The 20,414-nt window shown below is 39.5% G+C and overlaps 2 protein-coding genes across 3 annotated transcripts in view; one reads left to right on the top strand and one right to left on the bottom strand.

Moving 5' to 3' along the window:
* Positions 1–11,569, top strand: part of ywhae2 (tyrosine 3-monooxygenase/tryptophan 5-monooxygenase activation protein, epsilon polypeptide 2) — a 34,630-nt gene extending 23,061 nt beyond the window's left edge. The window contains exons 4-7 of one of the 2 annotated variants that reach the window (XM_017702957.2): positions 703–909; positions 3,515–3,651; positions 5,960–6,010; positions 9,886–9,951. In XM_017702957.2, the coding sequence (XP_017558446.1) occupies positions 703–909; positions 3,515–3,651; positions 5,960–5,967 (352 nt within the window). In that variant the 3' untranslated portion in view covers positions 5,968–6,010; positions 9,886–9,951. Of the gene's footprint in view, positions 1–702; positions 910–3,514; positions 3,652–5,959; positions 6,011–9,885 lie in introns of both variants that reach the window. The other variant, XM_017702956.2, reaches the window with a different exon arrangement.
* A 4,406-nt stretch (positions 11,570–15,975) lies between these two features.
* LOC108430413 (sodium/potassium/calcium exchanger 3) overlaps positions 15,976–20,414 on the bottom strand; it is a 64,605-nt gene continuing 60,166 nt past the window's right edge. Inside the window, exons 16-17 of the mRNA XM_017702883.2 lie at positions 19,631–19,696; positions 15,976–18,823 (exon numbers count right to left, since the gene is read on the bottom strand). Coding sequence (XP_017558372.1) covers positions 18,713–18,823; positions 19,631–19,696 — 177 coding nt within the window. The 3' untranslated portion in view covers positions 15,976–18,712. The remainder of the gene's footprint in view (positions 18,824–19,630; positions 19,697–20,414) is intronic.

The raw sequence follows: 20,414 nt of genomic DNA, 5'->3' as shown, positions 1-20,414 counted from the left end.
AAACCAAACCACTCTGAATGATTTTATTTACATCTAAACTATTAAACGACTAATGATTTTGCAAAGTCGATGGGAGTTCCCCTTTAAGTGGGTCTTGGTCAGTGTTTTCTAGCAATTCTTCTGTTGCTGCTGCTTCTTCTACTACTACTACTACTACTACTACTACTACTACTACTACTAAGTGGACGAACATTGCGTGAACAGTCAGAACAGAGTTGAGCCGAAGCACTGCTGTCTGATCCGCTAGTACCAGCGCAACACATACTAACACATCACCACCATCATTGTCACTACAGCGCTGAGAATGATCCACCACCCAAATGATACCTGCTTTATGGGGGTTCTGACCATTTTAAAAAAAAAAAAAAAAAAAAAAAAAAAAACAGGATTAAGGCATCTTAACAAAGTATTCAGAGAAACGGATGAACTACTGTCTGTAATTGTAGAACTACAAGGTGCACCTGTGTGGTAAGTGTAACTGATAAAATGGATGGTGAGTGTAGCACTTAATGAAGCGGCCTGTCAGTGTAAAGTTCAGCGGCTGCACAATGACTTCTCTTAAATTTGATTTGAGAAGGTGACGCTTATTGCCTGTTGTCCACTGTAGACTACAGATTTAAAATGGGTCTCACGCTCTTAATCACTGCTTAGAGCAGTTTCTCTTCAGCTGTCAGAAGTATTTGTGTGTGTGCGTGTCTACAGGAAGGGTGACTACCACAGGTACCTGGCAGAGTTCGCCACGGGCAACGACAGGAAGGAAGCAGCAGAGAACAGTTTGGTAGCGTACAAAGCAGCCAGCGACATCGCCATGATTGAACTGCCGCCCACGCACCCAATCCGCCTGGGCCTGGCCCTCAACTTCTCCGTCTTCTACTACGAAATCCTCAACTCCCCGGACCGCGCCTGCAGGTCAGCTCTACGAATCATCTCCTACCTGCATATATAGTTGTATGCATAAGTTCAGGCAACACAGCTGAATATAATGATTTGTTTAATGTGCAGATAAATAAATTAAGTTAATAATAAATTATAATAAATTAAAAATGAAGGTTTGGACACTCAGAATGGCTTATCTTTTTAAAATGGCTTATTTTAAGTTAATGTTGACTTTTGTGATGAGTTAGCAGGTAGTTTCCCTCTGATCCATGCAGATCATGTTTGTTAAACAACACTGCACAGTAGAACAGTGCACCCACCACTTCCAGCAGGTCCTTTGCTATCATATGGGGGTTTTGCTTTGTCTTTCTGGCCAGCATACAAACAGTTCTGTCTGAGACTTTTTGGTTTTTCCACAGTTCCTCTTAACTGCAATTTCTTAATGACATTTTAGACAGTGGTTGTTGCTTGTTTGGCGCAAGATTGGACAAGTCAGAGAATTTCTTACTCTGACAACATAAACTAATGACAATTCTTGTCCTTCCTGATCAGTCCAGAGGAGTCAGTTAAAGCCTAACAAGTAAGTTATGAGATATTACACCTGAAATAGTGTCCAAACTTTTGCATGTGCCACGATTACTGTTTTATATTTTGTAAGTTTTAAGCTAAAAACATTAAAAAATATTATTATTATTATTATTATTATTATTATTATTATTATTATGATTATATCATTATGAAATAAAATATAAAGTAACTGTTACCGTACATTTCTAAATGTTTTTCCCCCTAATCGTTTGTTGCAGAGCTTTACATGCATCTACCTATTCAACCTACTGCAGATATAAGGAGTGATTTTTGCCATGACTGCTTTTGGAATGAAACACAATACAGGGCAGTCATCAATCGGGCAATCGGAGCTCTTTTACATACATCAGTGTTGGGTGCAGTAATAAAAACAGCCTGTTCTAAGGGATAAGGTGAAGTTGGAAAGGGTCAAAAAATGAACTAGAACTGTTCTTTTTACATAAAACCACACAAGAATTGTAAGCAGATCCTCAAAGGAAAAGAAATAAGAAAAATGTAGAATGTAAAGCTACCTCAGTGTAAAATGAAAGGTAGTGTTTTTGTTCTTGTGGACTATTTATGGTTCAAAGTCAAACGGCTGTGAGTCACTCACAGGTAGGTCGCCCATGTCAACCCACGAGGCATTTAATTCGGCCATTCTGTGATTTGGGCAGCCAGTTGCATGTAGCTGCAGGCCAGATAGACTGAACAAGCCAGTCCCTGTTTTGTGTGTAATATAAACTCATATTGTTATTCCAGTTATTTCTCTAGTGTCCCAGGTACTTCGAGCAGTCACATGGGTTGGATCTGATTTAGCTTGATGTGCCGAATGCAGTGAACAGCCTTGCATGGATGCAGCATTTTACCAGTACAAACTAGCCAGACTTCAGCTTTAGATAAGGTGTCGTGATGTTGCTTTTAGTAATAAAGATGAATTGCTTGAATAACTCTTTCCCATTTGTTTGTCACAAGAGTCACCAGTTCAGTCTTTTTCAGCATACAGATTTCAAGGGTACATATATGCATGGTAACCACACATGAAAGCCTCAGTGGTGAGAGTCACAGAGAGACTGATGTCTTTATTTTGTTCTTACTGGGATTATTGTTATCAGGCTTTCATTCTCCATGTAGGCTTGATGGGAACCTATTTTAGAAGAGGGCACGTTTGTTGTGTTATGAATGGAACGCAGTTGTGAAGATCACACCTACATCAAATCAGGCCTTCATGTCAGTCAGCTGTGCGTCTGATTGGACAGTTCCTTCACAGCCACTCCCTCCTCCTGGCTCTACCCAATTCATCATGTTTGCTTAGTGCTTTGCTTGGGTTATTTTATTATTGCTTGAGTTATAGGCTGATTGCCTATGTAAATGCATAAGTACTGCATAAATATTAATAAAGGAGTTCTGTGCAAGTCATTCATCCAGATGTTAAATCGTTCAAAGTGGCTTGATGGTACATTGTAAGTAAACTTGCTGACTCTAATTTCTTTACATTGGTGGTGATAGAAACCAGGTATTGTGTCTACTGTGCAAATATTTGCACGGTGTCTACAGTACAAATATAAGCTTTTTAAGTCTTATGAGTGTCTATATACAATGCTGATGATAAATTAGTGGTAAATCTGGAAAAAGATGTTTTGCCTTATAATGCCTTGCATGTATTTCTCCACCATTTGGTTGATTTTAAACCTGTTTTAATCCAAAGTCTTATCTCAAAACTAAAGTGGTGGAACAATATCTTGGGCATCAAGTAGTTTTTGTAACCAATTTTGTGACTATAACCATAACTTTTTTTTATTCTATTTATTCCATGAGACAAGTTCTCATTTGTTTTCTCAATATCTTGAGTTATTTATATCAAGAAATCTTCATAAGCCATTATCACAACATAACGCATGTTATCTTGATAAAACTATTTATGTAGCTATATAAATAGCTCGACCGCGGGAAAACATTTGTTCCGCTTTGAAAATGAAAAAGATCTCAAGAATACAAGTGAAAATAACTAGGAAAAATGGAGTTAAAAACAGTCTGTGGTATGTTTTTGACTCCTTTCCTTTTTCTTGGTCAGGTTGGCGAAGGCAGCGTTTGATGATGCGATAGCAGAACTGGACACACTCAGTGAGGAGAGCTATAAGGACTCCACACTCATCATGCAGTTGCTACGTGACAACCTGACACTATGGACTTCAGACATGCAGGGAGACGGTAAGCCAAAGCACACGCTGATCCAGGGTCAGCCACATGAGGACACCCCTCGTGCAGTGCATTTAGACAGTCCTGGTCAGCTCAGAAAGTTCAGAAAATTCCTGTCATCAGATCATAACTACCAGTTGTTTGCATTCAGTAGGGCACTGACCTCTAATAAGTCATGTGAGAAGTGTATAAATATCTCCACAGGGATTGAGCAGTGAGCTCACACTGCAGGTAAATGATTTATTGTTGGTTGCTTAATGAGGGGATGTCTATTCACTGCATGTAAGCTTATTAGGATTTACACAAAAAAACTGTTTACATGGCCAGTGGTTCAGTACTAGTCTAAACACTGAATGATGCGTTCCTCTTGCACAAACACAAATTTCCAGACAACAAAACCATGACATTTTTATTTGCCCTCTTATTTTGCCAGCAGCATAAACTCATATAGCCATTCACTGTCTCTGGTGTTGGAATGTAGACCACCAGAATGACTGATCAGCCATGTCCCCACAGTGCATCCTTTTCGATAAACATCAGAAGGATTTGCTTGGCTTATGCTTTGTAATGTGGGGCGTTGCATATTCAAAAGTTGCAGAAACTGAGTTATATATCCCAGCAATAAAAGAATAAGATCAAAGTTTCAGCTCTTGAATGTGCAAGTGAAATTTTTAGGCAAGATTGACATGTTTTGTGGCACCAAAACAAGCACAAGCGACTTTTGAAGGGAGGAAGAGGCACACCTCAAGTTGCACAGTTTAAAATAGTCTTCAGGAGGTAGTTAGTGTTGAGGGGAAAAAAAGGAATACCCAGTACCCCACACGCCCCACAAACCATCACACATCATATACATAAACCAAAACCAGGAGAAACAATCCTGGATGAGCCCTCAAATGTTACGTGCCTCTGTGACTGTATCTAGGGCTAAAGGGGAAGTAACATGGAGTATGTGATGAGGGGTAGAAGGGAGAGACCTAGACAACGGGAGTACCATGTTTAGACAGTGCTTTACTTTTGTAAAACATACATTCACTTTTAATGGTTTTGTGGTGGAAAAACATTTGATAGTAAATAAAAAACATCCAGCTAGAGGTCAGTGGAGTGAATTAGTAACTGGCTAACAAGGTTAATTTATATGGCTGAATGTGATGGAAAAGTCAAGTCTGCCATCAGTACTGAGAAATAAAAATATTGTGTATAAAGCTAGTGGCAGTAGTGGACTATGGACAGTGCCAAAGCAATGAAAAGAAAAGGGGGAAAAAAAAGAAAAAATGTCCACTAACCTGCACAAAAACACAGCAGGTGGCACTTGCTACTCACCTAGTTGTCTATAGAAAGTGATACTGCTATGTTAGATGTGAAGGCGCATCCAAACTGGCTGTCTCCAGAGAGGGACAGACAGACAGACAGACAGAGAGGGACAGACAGACAGACAGACAGAGAGGGACAGACAGACAGAGAGGGACAGACAGAGAACTAAAAAGTATCGTGGCTACAAATCCCATGTTCCACGAAGGGTAGTTTCACATTAATGTTAGTTAAGTCAGGCTGTGCTTGGGAACAGAACTATGAATGAAACAATTTCATTTAAACGTCCTTGTTTAGGGCAGTTTCTCAGATTTGAGAGGTTCTTGATCCGGTGATGCATGTTGTAGTAGTAGTAGTAGTAGTAGTAGTAGTAGTAGTAGTAGTAGTAGTAGGTGATATATTTACCATGGTTGCATTTGGTCCACTGTGTTCACATATAATCAGAGAATCTTCTTGCTGGTGTTGCATCACAACGGGTAACCTTGGGTAACATAGAACTTTCCTCAGTTCACCACATGTATTAGTGACTTTCTAAGACATTTCTTTAGATAATCTCAGAAATTTAGCAGATTAAGAGTTCATGGCTCTGAATGCACATACATTCTGCATTTACGTGTATTCTTGAGGATTTCAGGTTGAGTGTGGCTCCAGAGAGAGTTATCAGGTCTTTTCTGATTGGATGGGCTCCTCAGTGGCTTCTCCTGTCTTCTCCCTAAAAGCTAATTCTTTATTAATTTCTGTCCTAACCAGCCAATTTTCTTCCTTCTGTCTGTTTCTTTATCTTTTTTTTTCTTTTTTCCTATTGTATTTTTTTCCTTGCTTTCTTTTTCATCTTACTCATTTTTTTCTTTTAATTTTTCTCCTCACTGCATTTTTTTTTTTCCCCTGTCTTTTTTTTCTACATACTTTTTTTTCCCCTCCATAAGCAGGGTTTGCTTCTCTCTCTCTGCATCTTTAACTCCTGCTTCCAGTGTGCTAACATCTCACTCTCTCCTCCATCCTGCTGGTGTAGATTCATAAGGACAGCCCACCCTTCCCCTTATTCCCTCTAGAGCTCTTCTTTGTAAGTCATCTCCCTCCTTTTTCTGTGCTTTTTCTCACCTTCTCTCTCACTTGCTCGCCCCGCACACCCGCTGACTGCGATTTCTCACTAACTACACTGCATCCTGCTGTGTGTCCAAGTGGAGATTTGTTGATTCGCCCTTAAAGACATTCACGATGGCACTGGCTCTGAGCACATCGGCACTCTGAACTCCTGACTGTTCATCACTGTGGTTTACTGTGTAGGTGGAACAATTTCAATACAGTATTGCCAAAAGCAAAAATGAATGCTCAGAACAGGGCAGCAGTGGTTATGAACCTGGTTCCCAGGGCCCCCCAGATGGACCTCCTTCATCCCTATGTGCTGACGAGTTGGGTTGGAACACCTAAGGTACCCTGAGGACAGGGTTAGGATTTTCTACCATTTTTTTCCCCCCATATTTTAAGCCAAACTCAATGTGTGATCATTTTTGTCTGTTTTCCAGATAAATGTCGCATCATGTTGGGCAAGGTTTTTTTAACCACTGCTAGTGCTAGTATCGGAGACACTCCCCCAGATATTCAAAAACTTCTCAGTGCTTTTGATAAATGAATCAGTCTTTTACATGGTCTCTGTGGTAAAACTTCAACTCTAACCAGGACACCAACGGGAGGACAAAGAAAAAAATCAATGAGAAAAGATCCCACAGAGGGCACTCATTAAAAGGCAGAGTATAATGGCAGCTACAGGATAGTTTTGAATGGCCAGGCCTTTTTGTTTGCTTATAATTTCTAGGGCTTGTGATTTTCGGGGTATGTTTTGTCAGTGGGTAAATCTGCAGTAACTTATTTAAGTTACTAATTATTTAATTAGAGCTCTGTAGATTCCAGACATTTGGAAAACAGTCCGTTTTTGCCCTCAGAATTAAAAAATTTAATTGAACCTGAAAACGTGTCCTAGTTCAGTGTACAGTTGGAACCCCGTTTTGTGTGGTTTGCTTGGTGTTTTGAGGTGGAATCTGAATGTTTGTGTGAATGTGAATCCTCACTCTCACTGGAGTTGCTCCGAAACCAACACAGCGGAGCTGCACCTTCACTCTCACCTGAAGTCTTGCTTGCTTTTCTCTGCTAACACTCCACGTACAGTCAGCGGGGCAACGTGCGATTGCCGCCCAGCTGCTACCCTAACGAGCGCTACGTCACCGGTTGCTATTCTCGGCCCTCTTGTTTCTGGGCCTTTTGTTGCACTTTGCTAATTCCTTTCCACACATCGCTGCGTGGCAGTCAGCCATGCAGTCGCTATGGTTACGCTGCCAAGCAGCTCACAGCTACGAGTCCTAACGGAGATCTACGGCTGGTAAAATTAAATGTGAGCTTAAGTAAGGTGCTCAGTTTGACACCCATGCTTTTCACACATGTAGCACTTCACTGCTTGTTAGTTAAGCCTGATTATGTGCAGCAAGTTCTGAAAATGCCTGCTGTTTTGAGCCACTGTGTGGTGCGTTTGTATTGCACGTTCTAAAGTGAGAATGTGTTTAATTGCATTGAGGACCTGTTGGGTTCTTGCGACACCACAGAAAAAAAATAAATGTAGAATGCCGTGACCTTAAGGGTGCGAACTGATAGTCTTAAAGTACTGTTATACAGTACTTCTTTATAATGCACTGTTCTGGGGTGCCCAGTCTTATCTGTAAAAGGCTGATGTGGCTGTACGTTTTCGTTGGAATCAGACAGAAATTATCTGTTGGGCTCCGTCTCAATTGATCATACATGTTCCTGCTTCGTTGGAATGAAATGTGAAACCACACCGGGCTTTTTTTTTTTTATATATAAATATAAGGTTGGACTCCCAACACTACACAGAGAGGTGGGCAGCGTAACAATATTTTGTCATCATTACAAACAGCTTTTGTAAGCAAGTTTTAGAATTATTCAGAATTTGGCCAATGGGATTGAGAGCATTTCACTAGGCCTTCAGTTTGTACCTTAGGGTGGGAATTACAAGGGGTCCTATTATATGATGTCAGGATACCAAAACAACACAATTTTTTTTTTCAATTTTTAAACACTGATTAATATTGTGGTTAATCCTTTAAATTAGGGCTACACAGTTTGGCAATATTTATTGTTGTGATATTACATCACAGGAGCTATGTCCCAATTCAGGAGCTGCAATCTTCTAGGGATGCAGTCTACAAAGGCGTCTTTTGAAGGCCGCGTAGACCCACAAAGGCTGGACTGAAATGGGACTGACTGCTCTATGGCGGATTTCCTGTTTGTGTCAGTGTTCCCGCCCTTACCACTGCATCATGAAACTCTGCTCCTGTCCTTTTTTTCTTTGTTAAATTTATTAGAGCTGGTGATACTTCACTCCGTCAGCTCCTTGCTTCCTAAAACAAAATGAAACAGTGTGAGTTTTAGTTCAGATCATGTTGGCTTTTTTTTTTTTTTTTTTTAAACATTTGTGTCGTTAGCTTTTCAACTCTGTTTAAATCCAGTATTTACACTTAAAACTGTGCTCCTCTGCTGCCTCTACCATATCCCCTGGATATGTTGACTGGTCATGAAAAAGGAGGACACGTTTCTCGGCTGCACATGAAGGAGCCATCGAAATGGGAGAGCCTAGTTACGCCGCTGTGACACAGTCAGCCTTCAGATGCAGCCTCTGAAGAATGCAGCTCCTGAATTGAGACACAGCTTGTCACAATAAGCTTCACGGACAATATTGTGTATATGAGCAGTACAACGCTAAAGAACTTTCCAACTGCCTGTTAGATTATAAAGACAGCAAAATTAGTCATGTTTGGATGTGAAAAATTTTATTAGAAGGAAAAAAAGGTTTTTGATGGTTTTTGATGGTTTTTGAAGTTTTTAAACGTGGCACTACTACTACTACATTATTTTTGTGTCGAATAGAGGTACATATAAGCAATAACAACAACAAGAAGTGGTGTATAATAAGAGTGCAATAATAATAATGTTGACTGGAGTATCAGCCCATTGACATTTAGTCATTTCACTTTTGCAACAATGAATAAAAAAAAGTTTTATTTCTGCTTATGATATGAGAAACTATAACATTATGAAAAATGTCTAAGTATTGTGGTATTTATGCCATATCACCCACCCCTAACTATGTGCATCATCATATTCAGTTTCTCTGTTATTACATCATAATCAAAAATACTAAAAATGATTAAATGCTATAAATTCATATAAAAGTATCCATTTTTAATTAACCATTTGCAAAAGAAGGCTTATTATACGTTCCTGTTATACTCTGGTTGTTTTTCTTGTTTTCTCTCTAATTACTCTTTTATGTTTCAGACAGTGGTTGATTGTTCTATTAGTACAGATGATACGATATAGTCAGAAAATACTCCTTTGTGTAGTACTTGCTTACAGTATAGGCATGCAAAACATTTTTAATACTTTAAAAGATTCTTATGCTGATACAAAGACTGGAATTGATGATGGTCCTCACATTTAATGAACTATTTTTACAGTTAAGTTAAGGGTGTGCGTGTGTATGTGCCTTGTGACTGGCTGTATGGTAGAGTGGTTAAGTCACTCTGTATGTGGGGGAGCAGAATTTCGCTAAGACAAGTATAGCACTGCTACATCACGAAGTTTGAGTGCATTACACTCACAATGCATGCATGGAAGATCATTTTATTGGTTGTCACAACTCTTAATGATGTGTTCATTTCAAACACTAGATGACAGTGGCCATGAAACAATGTGATTAATCACATTTCAGTTAAAGGCTAATCTGAAAGACATTTTTACAAATACAGCCCACCCCTCCTTTCACAATGATATTTACTCTCTCTCACTTTGTTTTTGTCTCTTTCTTTCATTCTTTCTTTCTTTCTTGCGCTCTCACTCTCGCTCTTGCGCTCTCTCTCTCGTTCTCAGGTGAAGAACAGAATAAAGAAGCACTGCAAGATGTTGAAGATGAGAACCAGTGAGACATCACAGCCAACATGAATCTCTCTCTCTCTCTGTATCGCTCTCTCTCTCTCTTTCTGTATCTCTCTCTCTCTCTTTATCTCTCTCTCTCTCTCTCTCTCTCTCTCTCTCTATCTCTCTCTCTCTCTCTCTCTCTCTCTCTCTCTCTCTCTCTCTCTTTATCGCTCTCTCTCTCTCTCTCTTTATCGCTCTCTCTCTCTCTCTCTTTATCGCTCTCGCTCTCTCTCTCTCACTCTCTTTATCTCTCTCTGTCTCTATCGTATATATCCCTTTTGTCTCTGCCCCCCTCAGGTGTCCATGGTGTCACAGAAAGAGCTCCGAAGCCACTCTCTTCTTTGGGGCTTGCTCGCTCACTCTTTCTTTCAGTCATTCTCTCGCTCTCTTTGTCTGGTATGTCTCTGTCCAGCTTTGTGCTCTTTTGGGTTATGCCCTGGGCATTTTTAAATGTTGTTTTCCCTTTTTCTTTCCCTTTTTCTTTCCCTTTTTCTTTCTCCACCTTTGACTTGGCTCAGTCAGATCTACATGTGAATTTATCCACCAGAGAGAACAGGTGTTGCAGAGAATTTCCCCCTCGGTTCCCTACCTGTCGCAATGCTTCCCGGAGAGTCTTGTGTGCATACGGGCTTTATTTTATATCTCGCTTTGCTTTTAACTCAGCCTGCCATGGCGGTACAGTATCGCTTGCCAGATTGAACTCGCTGTTGTGTGATTATTTCTTCTGTAATCGTGTGTCGCCTGCTGTCACATCAGTTGTAAATCTCAGCTGTCTCTTCTGGAAGAGGAATCCTGGAAAGGGCCTTTATTCTTCTGCTTGTTTTTAAAGGGATGGATTTAGTTTTGTTTGTTTTTTAAGTGCCCTCTGTCTCTTACTGGCCTGCTGTGTGGCTTTAAAAGCAGGTTTAGGCTCTCAGATGCATCATGAACTTCTCAATGCCTTGAACGCATTCCCAGCGTCCTGTGGGTTTGTGCTCATAGCCCTCTATGCATAATCTTACCAGAACATTGCTCCAGCGTTATATATAAACTCGTCGTCCTCCATCTCTTATCTATTTTTAGTGAATGGCTTGCAGTATTTCGCTTTGTTAGAGGAAATAAAACAAACGGGGGGGGGGTCTTCAGTGCTCTGAGCAAGAAAGCATTATTGGTGTGTTTTTGGGTGGTTTTTCCCCCTCAAATGAAAAACGAAATCTGTTTTTCCTTCATTTTTTTTTTTTTTAAAAAAAAAGCGTCATGTTGTTCATTTGGATTCTTTGCCCTCTGCTTTGCCTCTCTTGGTCCCGCCTTCTCGCTTGCTTTCTAGGTCTGTCCTCCTTTCTCTCTCTCTCTCTCTCTCTCTCTCTCTCTCTCTCTCTCTCTCTCTCTCTCTCTCTCTCTCTCTCTCTCTCTCTCTCTCTCTCTCTCTCTCTCTCTCTCTCTCTCTCTCTCTCTCTCTCTCTCTCTCTCTCTCTCTCTCTCTCTCTCTCTCTCTCTCTCTCTCTCTCTCTCTCATCCGTTCAGTATGTGTAACTTGAATCTGATTTGTACTACTGGATATTCTGACCGGAGCCAACAAGCACCGTCTGTATTCTTACTGAAACACAGCATGGGATTAACTTTAACCTTCAAATAAAAAACAAACCTAAATTAAAAAGCTGGAGTCCTTACTTTTCTTTACTTGTGTGGAGGAGTTGCAGCAGAAGATGAACTCTTGACTTGGGATTTCTAGAAAGGAAATTTAATGTGTATATGATTTTTATGCATTTAAAACTCTTTTATAGAAATGAGTCAGAATTATTTGCGTATTAGAGATCATTAAAGTTTAAAAGTCATGTAATAGATTTAAATACTTAAGCAGTTTAGCTTCTCTCTAATGTTAAGCGTGCTCGTATTTAATAACCATAAGATGTCAGAACCCTGTACTCCACCAGAGGGTAATGAAGAGCCTGCGTCTGATTTTTAGTCAAAGGTTCTGATCAGTTCAATCCAAAGGGGAAAACAAAGATTACTACAATCATCATATCCAGGTTAGCTTGACGGTAAACTGTTTTGTACAGTGTAGAAGAGACATCCTTTCATTTGATTTCCAGTAAAAATAGCCATTCAGAAAAACATTCATTTTTACGCATCAGAAAAAAAGCAGAAAGCCCATGTAACTAAAATTCCACAACTAAATGTAACATCTTTCAATATGTAGTCTCTCCACTCGGCCTTTATTCCAGCTGCCATTTTTTCAGAAAACTTGCTTTCCGTTTTTTCGAAGAAATCTGTAGAGAAGTTTTTCCACACCTCCATTTAATTTTGAAAGTTGGTTGCTGTTTCTACTTCTTATAATACAAGTGATCCCAAAGAGATTTAGTGGCTCTGGGTCATTGTGGTTTGGGAGACATTCAGACCCCTAACTAATGTCTGCAATACCCCATCTGTGATCCTTAGAGATTCCTTGTCTACTCAATCCGTCCTCCTTACTGTGCGTGGGGGCAGTATAGATATGCGTCCTCTTCCTTGACATCTCCAGTAGCTGCTTAGTTATTGCACTTATAGTGAAAATGATTTCGCTATTGTCTTAGTCATTTCCTATTTGTGCAGCTCAGCAACCTTTTGTTGTACATTATAGCTGTATCCTCTGGTCTTTAACCTAGGGACTGAGGGAACTTGGCCCATGTTATATTCCCCAGTGAAGCAGATTAAGATCCAAGTGTTCTTAATTGCTTAGGTGAAAATTTAGATGGGAAGTATTTTTCACAAGAATTTCTAGGGGTAACTACAGTTGTGGCCCACAAGTTTGACACAAAAGGTATTTCCTGATCAGATTTAGGTTTTGCTGTTGAATTGTTGCACTTTAAGTAAAGGCTAGATTTTTGTTAATATTTTGAATGAAATCAAAAGGTGCCAATGTTTGTGGAGTGCATTGTATGTGAATATATACACTAATCAATCATATCATTATAATCTTCTCCTTGTTTCTACACCCCTTCTCAGCGCCACTTACCATATCGGTGCACTTTGTTGTTCTGGAGTTACAGATTATTGTCCATCTGTTCCTCTGTATACTTTTAGCTCCCTTTTATCCTGTTCCTCAGTCGTCACGACCCCCACAGGACCACCAGAGAGCAGGTACTATTTGTGTGGTGTGACGTGGTGGGGTGTGTGGCGCTGGTCTAAGTGGATCAGACACAGCAGTGCTGCTGGAGTTCTTAAACACCTCAGTGTTGCTGCTGGGCTGAGAATATCCCATCAGCCTAAAATAACCAGCCAGCAGCATCCTGTGACCACTGATGAAGGACTAGAGGATGACCAACACAAACTGTGCAGCAGCAGATGAGCTATTGTCTCTGACTCTACACCTACAAGGTGGACTGACAAGGTAGTAGTGTCTAATAGAGTGGACACAGTGTTTAAGAACTCCAGCAGCACTGCTGTGTCTGATCTACTTGTATTAGCGCAACACACACTAACACACAACCACCACCACATCAACATCACTGCAGTGCTGAGAATGATTCACTACCCAAATAGTACCTGCTCTGTGAGGGTCCTAACCATTGTAGAAGAGGGTGAAAGGGGGCAAAGTATGCAGAGGAACAGATGGACTACAGTCTGTTATTGTCTTGTAAGAAGGACAGAGTGTAGATCCAAGGAGCTGCACTTAATGAAGTAGCCCGTGTATATTAAATGCTGTGGGTGTAACGATGCACCAAATTAGAAATAAATGCAATATGATATGATTGTGTCCAGAGGCTTTTTTTCAATACCGCAAAGCATAACAAATACCTGAACATTTATAGCATATTTGTGTTTTTCTTCCCGTCACTGGACCGTTCAGTGGCTGGTGTTGAATCCTAGTTAACGACAGAGGGTGCTAGTGCACTGCCTTCACTTACTCCTGCACACAGTGGAGGCTGATCTATTAAATATGACACACAGTAACGGTCTCGTGAGGGCGATCTGCCAATCATTTGTCACATTTTTGGTAATTAGTCACACGTAGATCGTGCAACTACCTAAAGGTCATTCACATATTTCAGCTTGTGACTTATGAAAGTCACAGACAGAGGTACAAGGGCGGCTGGAGTCTTATTGCACATAAGGTCTGTTTATTGCACTCAACAACATACAAAGTTTTCTAAGAGTTACTTTATTTGAGTCTACATTGATACAGTTTCCCTCTTTCTTTTCAGTGATGTGGTGCGTCGTTATCTCAGTGAGTGAAATCAATGAAGCTGAGAGAATCAAAAGGCCGAGTCCCTCATTAAAGCCAGACAGTGTGAGATAACAGTGACCACTGATTTCTTAAAGTAAGACAAGCACAAGGGGAGAGCGAAATATCAGAAAGAAATGATCACATTAATATTATTTCTGCATAATCAAATGGCTCAGATGTGAACAAGGTCATTCAGAATGGTTTAATGTGAAATTCTCTGATCTACAAATACCAAGTCATAGTGGAGATTATGGGAACCAGACATCTGAAGCATTCAAAGCACCTAAAAGCTCCCTCACAAAGTTTTCGCACAAAATACTCTGCCTGATTCCTGAGACATTGTTTAACGAGCGACGGTTTTGGTCTGCAGTGTGCATTTTTAAATACATCCATGGTGGAGAGGTACACTGTATGCCTGAAAGTATTTACACACCCCTCCTCCTAACTATTTCTGCCACCCCGTTGCTAACAGGTGTATAAAAGCAATCACATAGTCATCCAATCACCATAGACAAACACTGGCAGTAAAAAGGGGCGTACTGATGAGCTCAGAGACTTTGAACAGCACTGTCACTGCCACAAATCAGTCCTTGACATGCCTGCCCACCTAGATCTGCCCTAGTCAACTGTAAGTGCTTCTGTTGTGACATGGAAGCACCAAAGAACAATTCAGCCACAAAGCACTAGACCATGCAAACTCGCAGAGCAAGGCATCACTATAGAGATCCAAACTGCCTTTAGAAGCAAAATCATCACAAGAACTGTGTATGGAGCTTCATGAAATGCCATGGCCGAGCAGCTACACACAAGCCTAAGATAACTATGCGCAATGCCAAGTGTCGGCTGGAAAGGTGTAAAGCACACTGGCACTGGACTCTAGAGCAGTTCTCGGGAGTGATGAATCAGGCTCACTCTGTTGTAGCCTGATGGACGAATAAGTTTGGCAGATGCCACCTTAATGCCCATGTAGTTGGAATGGGATAGCCAACAAGCTCATATAGGTGTCTTTAGCATGATCAGACAATAATACATTTCACATTATACTGCTCTAACTTTACATCTCACCGATTTAATTATGCAGAAATGTATTTGCAGACTTGCCCTTTAGCAACGGATCTGCAAGTGAACTTCACTAAATAGTCTCAAGTCTAATTGAAATAAACATGAACGGTACAGTCCCCTTTCAATAGTAATGGTAGATAAGTGACAATACAGTGTAGAAAACAGTAAAATGAGTGACACTATATATTAGGTTGCTTTTTTTTCTTTTTAAATACCATCCGTATTCAAGAATCATTACAAAGAACAGTCAAAGAATAAACACTTTGCCTTTCAAATAAATATGTACATCAACTGAGGCATCTGTTTGTTTGGAAAACCATTCTGATAAACCAAACAAAAACAAGCAGAGTTAGTTCTCTGAGCAGAACTGATAATCTACGATATTTGGAGGGACAGTTTGTCCAACACAGATTGAAAACAAATGCTTAAAAACATGCTTTGAAACATAAGACGTGTACTGATACATATACTCTTTTATGCTCTTCTTCAATATAAATATTAAAAACATCACAAATCTAGGCTCTGACGTAATTCTTTATAAAACTAGGTCAATTGTTTAGTAAACATTTAGCAACAGTAAAGATGACTTTTTACTTTTTTTAATACTAATAATGCTGTACACACTCTGAGATATATATATATATATATATATATAGTTGCTGTTGGAAGAAAACCTTGTATCTCCATTTTTGTCGTTTTTCAGTTTTTGATATAATTTAAAAATGCCTTTACTTTGTGTGTAAATTTCATGATGAATGGACCAAAAGAAACAGCCCAAAATTACTTGGGGGAAAATTTCTGGTTTCGTTGAATTACATTAAAAGTGAAGTCGATTTTTTTCTTCTCCTTGGAGGTACAAGATTTTCTTCAGACAACAGCGATATATTTTAAAGATTTTTATCTCGGAAATATAAACATTGATCGTACCTAAACATACACAACCATGATAACAAAACCCGTACGAACTTTTATCAAACATTGTGACACTCACTGCAAATAGAAACGTCTTAAATAGTAATAGTGCTAATCTAGAAAGTCTATAAATCCAAGAGTTCACGGCATATTTCCTAAAGTGATTTTTAAAAATCTGTGAAGAAAAAACTATATGAACATTTTTTTGTGTTCAGGAACACTAGTAACAAAACTGCATCTTTATTTGAAATCTCTGTAGATCTATTATCTCTCTCATATTCTCTCTCTCTCTCTCGCGCGTGCTCTCGCTCTCTCTCTCGCGCTCTCGCTCAAAATATTCAGACACCCTAACAATAAGTCTCACATCCAAAACACATCGGGACGTTTTTTTGTCCATGGTTACGGAAGTATTGCTACTGTCAGTGCAAAACATATATACTGTAATTACAACACAACAAGATTACTGAACATCTCAGGTATACAAACACGAACCTAACTAGTTTCCAAAGTTGGAGGCAAGAAGTTGGAACCAGATGAACTGTACCTGTATGACAGAGGTGCATGCATGCTCCATCGACACGGCTATTTATTTTGTTTAAAAAGTCACAGCACATCAAATGTGAACTTCAGCAAGTGCTCCATATTCCATTTAGACGTCTCTTAAAGCTGCATCGTACCATTTACACAATAAACACCTTGTAATGGTTTCAGCTCATGATTTGTTCCACGCTTGTATGAGGTGAACGTTTGAAGCAGATTGGATTTAAATGGTTGTTTCATGCTGTCCTGTATTTTCAGCTCTGTGCAAAAGTCCAACCCTCCTGTGTTTCATTTGTAGTGGAAACGGCTATTAAGTCCAAGTTGTTAATTTTCCAGCAAGCAGAAAACAAAGTTAACATAAAATTACACAACACCTAAATGCTATATTACATTTGTTGGTACCAGAGCAGAATAAGACTACTTTATAAAGGGTTTATGAATGGTTTAAAATGACTTCATTAAAGGTTATTACTGAGGTCATTAACACTTTAAGAATCATTAATAAGCAGGTATACCACATTAAAAGGGGAGCTGTTATATTTAACCTCTTAAAATCCCAGTCTTATTACATACTAAGGCTTATTAGTCCGTAACTACAGGGACGTCAGTGCAAACCAGTAGAGCTATTCTTAGGTTATAGAAGTGTGTAATAACACTCTGGGCCTGCCAGCGGGCTTATGGCTTGGTAAGGGGTTAATAGTTAATAAGTAAGTTATAAGCACCTTATAATCATTAATAAGCAGTTACAACACAAATAAAAAGGGAAACAATGACCTGCTGTTTGCCTAATAGTGAACGCACATAATTTCTACTCAGATTACTTCATCTCTTCCATCACTCAGCATTAAAGCTTCACATTCATATTAATCATATATAATAGCTCACCTTTTCATTACTGTTATATAACTGCTTATTAATGTTTTTAAAGTGTTTATGACCTAAGTAATAGCCATTAATAAACTCATTTTAAAGCATTCATGAACCCTAAAGCAAAGAAAATGGTTCTATATAGAACCATGAATACTCAAACTTTGCTTGCTTCTTTGCATCATGAAATGGTTCTTCAGATTGATGGTGCTGTACGTGGTTCTTTATAGCACCAAAAAGGGTTTCACTATTGTTATAAGCCAAAGAACCCTTTTTCTTAAGAATGTCTCTTTCTAAAGTGGTACCAGTTTGTCCAAATTTGTCACTCTGTGCCATTATTACAGCTTCCAGATTCTTTCCACACCTCTAAAATTCAGTCTTAGGTTACGTTTTCTGCGTTTTTGTGATCCAACAATCTCAAACACAACTTAACTCATCAGTCTGGAATCCTTCTATATCTCAGGTCCAGTTTGGGTTTTTCTAGTGCAAGTGGACTTTTTTTTGTCTTTTTCTCAATAATGTCAGCTACACATCCTTTCAGACCCACAGCACTGAGTTGTCTTCTCACAGTGGAAAGGTGGACAAAAACACCTGTGGATGTTTTTAGATCTGAAGCAGCTTGATTTTCTGTTCTCTCTCAAAGATGAAAGCTTTACATTTGTTTATCTGGTTGGGTCGGTTTTGGTGACACGAAAAAATGAATAACTTGTACTTAATGTCCAAGTTGACTGGAAATTAAATAAACAAGAAGGTGGTCTCTGACTTTTGCACAGTGCTGCATAATTTTATCTTGCTCTGTACTGTAAATCTACTGAAGCGGCCACAAGATGACATGTTTTTAGTGTTTAGAAGCGATGCAACTTCGGTGAGTGGTCAGTAGACTGACAGCCTTGAGTACTGCAACCGCTTTTCGAAGGTAAGCACCACTGGTTTCGCTCAATCATCTGTGCAGCTTTCTGTGAAGCTGTGCAAACCGCTTTTTGCTTGGACTGACGTTGGGCTCACGGCAGTTGTCTGAATGGTTAAGCTATCTCCTTCATTCGGTTTCTGTTTTTAAGAAGTCTTCTCCTCTGCTGGCCTCAGGTTCAGTTCAGGTAATGAATGACAGTATCCAGTGTAAACCACATGAAATGAATCAACTCAAATAATGAAGTGAAGCGGTTTGAATGAGGGGTTTGGATGTGGATCAGGTTGCTGGGAGCGCCCAAGGCTCTAAAGCTGGCCAAAGAGGATGGAGCAGAGGAGGAAGATGGAGTAGAGCAGCATGAGGCCCAGACCCAATCGTCGATCCAGCTTCCAGCCATTGAGGTGAACACTCAGGACCTGTTACACAAAACACAACTCAATACACATGCAGACGACTATTTATTCTAAAAAAGTAACAAGCATCAGTGGATCTACCACATGGGTGACCTGGCTGACTGCCCAGAGTCCAATGGAACCCAAAGGTTGCTCAAAAAAACAGTTTTAAATTATTTTAATCTTAAATCAGCCAGAAATACTTAAAAAGCATGACTGTTGAGTAAATTAGCTGGTCAGTTGCATCTGTGTAGGTAAAACATAACATGTTGATCAGGTCTTAGACATTTTGTGAAGAACTGGCAGAACAAGTTTTCATCAGAACCAAGATCAGCAAACAGTTATTATCAACAGATTTTTGGAGATACTTTAGCACTAATGTCTGGGGGCACCACAGGGTCTTATATTCACTATATGGCCAAAACTAGATAGGATTCAAGTGTTTCAAAAACCCCATTGCTAATAGGTGTGTATAAAGTCAAGCACATAACCATAGACAAACACTGGCAATATAATTGGTTGTACTGAAGAGCTCAAAGACTTTACACATGGCACTGCTATAGGCCATAAATCAGTTAGGGAAATTTCTGTCCTGCTAGATCTGCCCTGGACAACTATAAGTGCTATTACTGTGAAACGGAAGTACATAGGAACAACGACAGCTAAGCCACAAAGCGGAAGACCATGCAAACTCGCAGCACTCATATAGATGTGATGGTCAGGCATCCACATACTTTTGGCCACATATTAAATCTGTCTTTAGCAAAATGGAGGCTTTGATTTGTTGATGTGTGTGAGAGGGAGAGAGTTTAGGGGTAAAGACACACTTACTGTGAGGAAGACAGAGGCTAGCAGCAGGATAACTGAGTACACCAGGCCTTTATTGTTGATGAACACCTGACAAGACATGGAAAGAATCAGTGACAGCAGAATATAAATAGAAAGCCTTGCATAACTATCTGTGCTCCTGAAATTCCACATTAACTTCTGTGTTTTAATGTGTTTAAATGCTTCAGTATCCACTATGAATGATTCAGTAACTTCTGTAAAACCAGTAGTTATGTAGTTATATGAGTGAGAAATTGAAGAGTGGACCCAAATACGGACTAGAAGATGAAGGGGCTAAACATAATGCAGTTTGGACAGCGCCCCAAATATTGTAATAGAACAATGACTAAGTGTGACGTTTTCACACTTGGCACAAACACGTCTGCAACCACTACGGATTAAGGGCTTGTTTGAGTGAGATCGCAGGTTTGTTTTGCAACAGGAGAATTTCTTCCAAACCGTGGAAGAAATTCCTGGCCATTCCATCACATTTCCAATCATGTTTTTTGTAAGGTATTTTTCTGCCACTGCCAATAAATGAACATTTAAAAAATGCTAAAACTGCGTCTACATCTACCTGTATTAGCATTACAGAGGAATACAACCTTTCTGTAGAATTAGAATATATCTATGATATATATAATATATCTATAATATATATATATAGTGGAATCATTTGTCATATCGCAATTTTTTTAAGCATTTAATGTCTGGCAAAGATGTGATTTTGGCATCATAATGCATTCCTATTTTATTGTTTTAAGAGCCAACATTTGAAAGACGATGA

The sequence above is a fragment of the Pygocentrus nattereri genome, chromosome 23 (assembly GCF_015220715.1).
Source record: "Pygocentrus nattereri isolate fPygNat1 chromosome 23, fPygNat1.pri, whole genome shotgun sequence".
NCBI lineage: Eukaryota > Metazoa > Chordata > Actinopteri > Characiformes > Serrasalmidae > Pygocentrus > Pygocentrus nattereri.
The sequence above is the reverse complement of the archived record's forward strand: the minus strand, read 5'-3'. Positions and strand labels throughout refer to the sequence as shown.